The 8,432-nt window shown below is 49.4% G+C and overlaps 1 protein-coding gene across 1 annotated transcript; it reads right to left on the bottom strand.

Moving 5' to 3' along the window:
* Positions 1–4,985: 4,985 nt before the first annotated feature.
* Positions 4,986–6,065, bottom strand: Mrgprd (MAS related GPR family member D). The gene is made up of 2 exons (XM_055614658.1): positions 6,053–6,065; positions 4,986–5,926 (listed from the first exon to the last, which is right to left on the bottom strand). The coding sequence occupies exons 1-2, from the start codon at positions 6,063–6,065 to the stop codon at positions 4,986–4,988; spliced, it is 954 nt and encodes a 317-aa protein (XP_055470633.1).
* Positions 6,066–8,432: the final 2,367 nt, after the last annotated feature.

Genomic DNA, 8,432 nt, shown 5'->3' with positions numbered 1-8,432 from the left:
GAAATAACAAACCATGGGTTTTCACGTCTGTAAACAGGGTTGGTTGCCCCAACCGCACAGGATGCGCGTGATCACAGGTAGGTGGGAGGTTCCTAGGAAGGACATCAGCGTGCGTACTCGCCCCCTACAGGATGAAGGCGGCAAGCATGTGGACTTTGCCTCTATAAGCACCCGGCTGATGTGATTCGTGGCCATTCTCTGGGGATCCTGGGTGTGTCCATTGTCCTGGTCAGTGTTTAATAAAGCTTGCTTCAGATCCAGCTCAAAAATTGTGGTAGTGGTCTTGTTCTCACCTGGTAGGACAACACTGTGTGTGTGTATGGGGGGGGGTGAGTACTTTCTGAAGCCACAGAAGAGCCCTGGATCCCCTGGAGCCGGAGTTATAACCGTTTGTGGCTTTTGTGTGTGTATGTGATGTACTTGTTGGTGTGAATGTGTGAATGTGGTCATGAGTATGAAGGTAGACATTGGTGTCTTTCTTTCATTGGGCTCCACCTCACTTTTTTTTTTCTTTTTAGGTAGGGTTTATTGAACCTGAACCTCATTTGGAGCTACCTAATGCTCTTGAGGGATTGATTGTCCCTGCCCTGTCCTGCCCCTCCCAGCCAGAGTTGGGGTCACAGGAAAGTTACCACTGTGCCCAGCTTTTTACAGGGGTTCTGGGGATCTGAAATCAAGTCTTTGTGCTTGCAAGAACTTTACCGAGCCATTTCAGAGCCCCAAATATACATAGATGACAGGATCTATCTATCTATCTATCTATCTATCTATCTATCTATCTATCTATCTATCCATCTATCTATCTATATCACATATATTTGGCAGGGTTTCTCTGTGTAGCCTTGACTGTCTGGACTCACTTTATAGACCAGGCTGGCCTCGAACTCACAGAGATCCACCTGCCTCTGCCCCGTGCCCAGCCCAAATATTTTAATATAGGCTTAAACAGGATAGTTAGGAGAAAGAGAGGCATTTGGGAGAAAATGAAATACAGCCGAGGCATGGTTGTGGGCTTCTAAAGAGAGTCGAAAAAGATAAGACTACTCAAATGTGGTCTAAGCTACTCAGGGCAGAACAGCTGTGATGGCCTAGCCTTGGCCACGCATACCCTCAGTGGGTTGCTAAGAACCCCTCCCCCACTCTCCCACTTTCCTGATAAAGGTGACTGGGAGGTGGCTCTAGGGATGTCTTGGATGAGTTCAATCAGATAAGGTGAATCTAGGGGCCCTTAGGGTTGCACAGGGTCTTAAAACAAAAATATTCTACATTTAAAACACACACACACACACACAGTGTTGATTCCACCAGGTGAGAATAAGACTACTACCACAATCTTTGAGCCAAATCTGAAGCAAGCTTTATTAAGCACTGGCCAGGACAATGGACATACCCAGGATTTCCAGAGTATGGCCACGAAATTCCGTTAGTCAGGTGCTTATAAAGGCAAAGTCCGAAAGGCTACATACTTCTCACACCCCTCTCTGCCTGTGGGTATTCTGGGAGATTAGAAGCTGGGAGAGGAAGGCCTAGGCAGTTTTTCTGAATCCTCCACTTCTTTGCAGGTGAGGGGCTTTAACCAGATTCCTGGGGGAGGGGACCCATTTCTGTCTTGTGTTCCCAGGATGTTTCCCATCTTTCCATCTTGACCCTAAAGGGGGATCATCAGGTGAGCACCTGCTTCTCCATGCTTTCTCTCTCTAACCTCAGGCTTGGACAGCACCTAACCCCTTGGGAAGCCTGCAGCACAGAGAGCCTCATCTCCTGCCCGCTGCTCAGCTGCTCTGGTCCCTTTGTAGCATCTACATGTAGTGCTCCGTGCTGGGGGTTTCTGAGAGGTCTGGGCTGACTGGAGCTCCCATCTTACTCCCAGTACTTTGTGGCCAGGCCCCTGTGCCTCTGGCCGCTTCCCTGGCAGTGTGATGGGAACCACTCAAGCCACTATTGGACCTAGATCAAGAACACGTGCAGGGAAGCTGCTAATTCCAGGGACTCTGGAGGCTGAGAAAGGAGGATTGTATACGGGGGCCCTTTCTGGTACCCTGCTAACCCCACTGAACCTCTGCTAATCTAGCCACTGTCACCCAAACTAGAGTAGAAAATTACTAACAGCCACACCTGCTTAGCGACCTGAATATAGCTGTAATGAGGTTCTGTGTTTAATAAGCTTTAAAATAAATACATAAATAAGGTTTAGAACATAGACATACGTTCAACCATGGTTTTGCTGAGACAAGCCAATACCTAGGCAATGGAGGGACAGACACAACTCAGTTCACAGCCAGGCAATTCTGTGCTGATGTCTGGCTTTGTAAAGTCATGAAATAAACCTGCCTGCTGTTATCCACTCTGAGTCTATGAGTTTCTCACAGCTCAAGGCCTCTCTGAATAAGTGATGCAGAACCCATCTCAAAAAGCAAAAAGGCTCTGGGTGTAGGCTAGTGTAAACCCAGCACTCAGGAGGCTGACACAGGAGGATACAGGTTTAAGGCCAACCTGGCCTACATAGTGAGTTCAAGTCTAGCTCGGGCTACATAGCAAGGCTCTGTCTCAAAATAAAAAATAAAACAAATGCTAATCCCTCATGGGCTCACAACCACTTGTACCTCCAGTTCCAGGGAATTTGACAGCTCCTGGCCTCCACAGGCTTTCGGCACATCTGTGGAACACAGAAAAGCCTGCAGGCAGACCACCATGCACATAAAGTAAAAATAAAACTTTATTTGATGTGGAGAAGGATTGAGTCTGGGTCTCTCTATAGAGCCCTGGCTGTCCTGAAACTTACTCTGTAGACCAGGCTGGCCTCAAACTCAGGGATCTGCCTGACTCTACCATTCCTGGATTAAGAATAAATAATCTTTTAAAAAAGAAGCCACCTGAAGAAGCTATCACTCACTGTTAGAGCATAGCATATGTATAGCCCTTGATCTGATTCCCATGGGGGAGCTCTTTCTTAATTTTGGGGGGAAAACTTAAAAAAAAAAACCCCATGTGCTAAGCAACCCAGTGAGATTCCAGAGAGGGTTCCTAGGCCGATAACTGGCTGATGCAGCCACTGAAATGTCCTTCAGTTGGTGGGCAGGTGATTCAGGTCTTCTTACTGCATACTGTCAAAAGCAAAGTTCAGGATTCAGAGACAAGAGTCAGATCTCCTCCTCCTCCTCCTCCTTTGTCTTTTTGTTGCCTTTTGTTATTATTTAACACATAAGAATAATACAGGTTTGTGGGGTCCAAGGTGCCATTTTGATATATGTATATACAGTGGGATGAGCAGCACGTCTGTCACCTCAAATATGGCACACTGGCTTGTACAGAAGCCTTCCAGACCCTCCAGGGACTGGTCTGAAGCTGGCCTGCACGGCTGTTGGCTTGGCTCCGTGCTGTGCCCGCCTCCTGAGAGCTTTGCCTGCCTGTTCAGCAACCTCTTTCTGCCTTGTCCCTCTCTGCCCTTCCCAGCCTCTGGCTGCCATGTTTCTGTCCTCTCCTGCTACAAGGTCCCCTGGTGCAGACATCTTAGGGGAACGCCCAGCAGACCTGTCAGGGGGCACAGGGTACAAGAGAACCCCACAGGCCAAGTCAGAGCCCAAGGGTGGGCCAGGGGGTGAGGGCAAGGGGGGGGGGATGAGGGCAGAGAGATGTGGGTCAGGAGTGACCCAGCTGGTTGGCTTGGGGAGTTCTGTTCTCTGAGTATTGATCACAGCCATTACCACCATAACCAAGAGCTGTGAGTTCCCACCAGGGACATTCCGGAGGAAGCCTGTGGGAGTTCCCTTATGAAAGGAGGGTGCTAAGGGTCTGAGACTCCTCTCCCTCCCTCCCGCTCCTCTTTTTGATGCATGTCACCCCACCTCAGTTGTCTTGGTGTAGGGAGGTGCTGGTATGAGGGGGGTGGAAGGTTAAGTAAGGGGAGCACTTCATCCACATGACCTCTGGAAATTGTCAACCTCATCAGGGTGGGCCTTTCCAGTCATGCAGCTGTTTTAGGGTCACCCAAATTTCTGTATGTAACACTGACGTACGTTTCTGTCAGTAACCCTTGACCCACACTTCTTCGGGTTAATTGGTTCATCGGTCCAGGATTGGATGTGATCATTCCTTGGTCTTCATCAGTGCCTTCTCTGAAATGTCTTCATGTCATTCCTGAAAAGTCACACAATGCACTGTGGGGGCATCAGAGCCTCCACTTTGAGTACTAAACGACGCCACCAGTATCACCTCAAGTCCAAGGTGCTGTGCTGTTCAGCTTTAATCATCAACTTCACTCGACCTAGAACCACCTGGGAAGAGCCTGAGGAGTAATCTAGTTAGCTCATGGGCTTGTCTGAGAGGGATTGTCTTGATTGTTGGTTGACGCAGGAAGACCCAGCCCACTGTGGGTCTTCCCTAGGCATTGCCTAGGCAGAGAATTCTGAACAGAACAAGAGGAAAAGCTAGCTGAGAGCAAGCAACGGGGCTGGGCCCATGCATTTGCGCTCTTTCTGCTCCTGACTTTGTGTATGATGTCACTAGCTGCTTAAATTTCTGCCCTGTTCTTCTGTGAAACCATAGGCTATGATCTGCAGTTTTAAGCCAAATCGTTTCTTCCCCCGTGTTGCTTTTTTGTCGGGGAATTTGTCATAGCAACAGAAATGAAACTAGGACAGATACCATTTCAGGGAGTTAAGGTGGCCAGGAATGACCTTTTCCACCTTCATGAGCTGCTGTCTCTACTGGGAGCCAACATTTCCCAGCCAGCCTTGCACAAGATTGGGGGAGGAAGGAGGGAGAGGAGCGCAAAGCTAGGATCTGTGTCTGAACAGGTCAAGCAGAAAGAAAGGTTGCCTCACTTCCCAGTTTAGATTAGGAACATGAGCAATAGCAGTGGGCCCCTTAGCATAGAGGAAGTGACCCCAACGAGTTAAACTGAAAGGCCTCCGCACTGTAGGCTAGCTAGGTACTCTAGGAGAGGGCTGGGCGGGGCTTGGGAGGTGGCCCTAGCTGGGCTGCCTTCAGGCCCCATCGTTAGTCCATGAGGATGGTGTCTCCCTGCCCTCTGGCTCGGGTTCATCCCGAAGTGCCCGCCCCAGCACAGCACCCAGGGACTCCTGCAGCCGGTGGTGCTTCTGGCTGCCCACAAGGAAGTAGATGAGCGGGTTGGCGCTGCTGCTGAAACACGAAGAGAAGCGTGACACACAGATACACAGGAGCCTCACATCCTCTGGCAGTCCCACCCAATAGAGTAAGAACCAGTGGATGCCCAGGGGCAGAGAACAGGTGAGGAACACGACGACGGAAGCCAGGATAACCACAAACAGCCGCCGGGGCCGCCTCCGCAACAAAGTGTTCTTCCGCACGCGGATGAAGAGGATGGTGCTGGACGTGATCATGATCGGCACGTAGATCCCCAGGATAAGACTGTTGAAAACCATGTCCACCCCGAAGCACAGGTTTCGGTTGGGATGCCAGAACGGGATGCAGAAGAAACAAGCCATGAAGTTCATCAGCAGGGCCAGCGCCCAGAGCGCGCTGCATACCGCCGCTGACAGGTGCCGGGGTTGATGGCACTTATACCAGATGGGGAAAAGCACCGAGATGCAGCGCTGGGCACTGATGGCTGTCAGCAGGCTCAGGCCTGCCAAATAGGCAAAGTACTTGGTTCTCTTTATCACCTCGTAGACGGTGGCGGAGGTGCTGTTTGAGAGCAGGGGTCCTGTTTCCAGGCTGAGCAGGGAGGCCATGCAGAGAAGGAAGAGCAGGTCTGCCACCGCCAGGTTCAGCACATAGACGCAGAAGGGGGACCTCTGCACGCGCAAGCTCAGCAGCCAAATCACCGCGCCGTTGCCTGCCATCCCCCACACACAGGTGGCCATGGCCAGGAAGGTCACTGAAAAGTAGATCCAGGTCACAGAGTTCATGGTGGGGCTGATGATCAGACTTGAGGCTGGACTTCCTAAGGAAGAAAAACATCTGTGTTAAACTTTTTGTCGGTGGATTGTTAGACCCATAGAAATGCTGAAATTTTTCTTTAGATACGTCTGGGCTCCGACTGTGGCTGAATCTACCCAGGACCAGACACCGAACTGCTTCATACTCTCCTCTTTGGGCGCCACTCTGAGTTTTCCTTCCTTCCTTCCTTCCTTCCTTCCTTCCTTCCTTCCTTCCTTCCTTCCTTCCTTCCTTCCTCCCTCCCTCCCTCCCTCCCTCCCTCCCTCCCCCTCCCTTCCTTCCTTCCTTCCTTCCTTCTTTCCTTCCTTCTTTCTTCTTCCTCCTCCTCCTCCTTCTGTTCTTAGTTTTTTTCAAGACTGGGTTTCTCTGTGTAGCCCTGGCTGTCCTGGAACTCACCCTGTAGACCAGGCTGGCCTCAAACTCAGAGATCCACCTGTGTTCTGGGATTAAAGTACTGCGCCACTACCCCTCAGCTCTTTTCTGGGGGGTGATCTCATGTAGCTCAGACTGGCTATGTAGCTGGGGGTGAGCTTGAATTCCCCGTCCACCTGCTTCAGTATTCCAAGAGCTAGGCTTACAGCTGCATACCATCATACCCAGTATAGTGTCATCATTAAGTTTTTTTTTTTTTTAATTTTATGAATGTGAATGTTTTGCCTGCATGTATGTATGTGTACCACATGCATGCAATTCCCATGGAGGTCAGAGGAGAGCATCAGATCCCTTGGAACTGGAGTTACTGCTGTGAGCTGCCATGTGGGTGCTGGGGACCAAACCCAGGTCCTCTGCAAGGTTAGCAGGTGCTCTTAAGCACTGAACCATCTCTCCAGCCTTCCACCTCCTTTTCCTCCTCGTTTCCTTTTCCTAGCTTGGTACTTCTTTTATTTTAATTTTCATTTATTTATTGAGATAGGGTATCATGAAACCCCGGGCCGGTTTAGGACCTCTGATCCCCCTGCCCCAGCTTGCCAGTCACCGGGAAGGCAGACGTGTGTCACTGCACCCGACAGTGATCTGCTCTTATTCTAAGCACCTTGGTCCCTACCCCGATGCTTCACCCCTGCTGCTGCTTTTGTCTGCTGTCATTGTAGTTGTGAAGTGGCCTGGAGAGATGGCTGTTCCTCCCCTCTCAGGGACAGTTTGTATCCTGTAAGATCAGCTTTCTTTGAAGGGTTGGCAGAAGGCAAAACCATCTGTCTGGTCATTTCTGTGTGTGTGTGACTGGACATTCAGAGCTCCAAAACGAAGCTCCAAATCCAACTGCTAGTGTTTTGGGTCTATTCAGGTGTTCAGCTCTTTCATACCATTGCTTAGAATGTAATTTGTTAATATAAAAGGATTCTTGACTTCTGGTTTCCCACTTGTCAGGATAAAATTCACTGCAGTATTCTTCTATATTCTCTCTCTCTCTCTCTTTGAGGCAGTGTTTTTCCATGTAGTCCTGGCGGTCCTGGAAGTCATCCTGTAGACCAGAGCTCAAACTCAGTCACCTGCCTCTGCCTCCCAAGCGCTGGGATTAACAGTGTGCGACACCATGCCTTGCAAAAGACTCATTTTTCATTTTTCTAATGTGTATGTACCTGAGTGTGTGTATGGCATACCTGTGGGTGCCCATAGAGGCCAGATTCCCTCAAACTGGAGTTACAAATGGCTGTGTGCACCTGACACAGGTGCGGGACCGGAACTCAGGTCCTCTTCAAGAGCAGGAAGTGCTCTTAAGCACAGAGCTGTCTCTCCAACCCCATTACTAGTTTGTTTTATTTTGAGACAGGGTCTCGTTAGGTAGTTCTAGAAGGTTTGGAATTGACCCTGTAGAGCAGACTGGCCTCAGACTTACAGGAATTGGCCCGTCTCTGCCTCCTGAGTGCTGGGATCAAGGGCATGCATCACCCTGCTTAGCCCAGATCATCATAATTTTTTAAGACCACAATTTTCTGCCAGTTTTCATTTGCTTGGTGGGTTTTTTGTTTTTTTTTTTCAAGAACTCTTTATAAAACTTTGTTTTTTCCTCTTACATTCAGTTTTCTTCTAGGAGGGCACCTGTGCTCAGGGGTCAGAAAAGGACTTCCTGGAGATGGTTCCCTTCTTCCACAGTGTGGGGGTCGGGACACGAGGTGGGGGGACTTCCCTGCCCTTTCCTAGCCCTGTCTTATCAAAGAAGATGGAAGCGATGCCAAGATGGAACCAAGGAAGGAAAGGGGCTTTGGGGAGGGGAGCCTATTATTTAGACCTGGGCCAAAACAAGAATTTTTTGTTTTATTTATTTATTTCTTTCTTTCTTTATTTATTTATTTATTTATTTATTTACTTACTTACTTACTTACTTTTAAAATTTATTTGTTTTGTGTGTGTGTGTGTGTGTGTGTGTGTGTACGCCTGCGTGTGCGTGCTAGTGCTCGAATGCAGTTATGTGGCCGGTCAGAGGACAGCGTGTTGAAGTCCCTTCTCTCCTTCGACCATGTAAATTCCAGGGTTGAACTTAAGCTGTCAGGCTTGGCAGCAAGCGCCTT

The sequence above is a fragment of the Psammomys obesus genome, unplaced genomic scaffold (genome assembly GCF_907164565.1).
Source record: "Psammomys obesus unplaced genomic scaffold, mPsaObe1.curated_primary_1811, whole genome shotgun sequence".
NCBI classification, from domain to species: Eukaryota; Metazoa; Chordata; class Mammalia; order Rodentia; family Muridae; genus Psammomys; species Psammomys obesus.
Note: the sequence above shows the minus strand (reverse complement) of the source record. Positions and strands in the feature narration are given on the sequence as shown.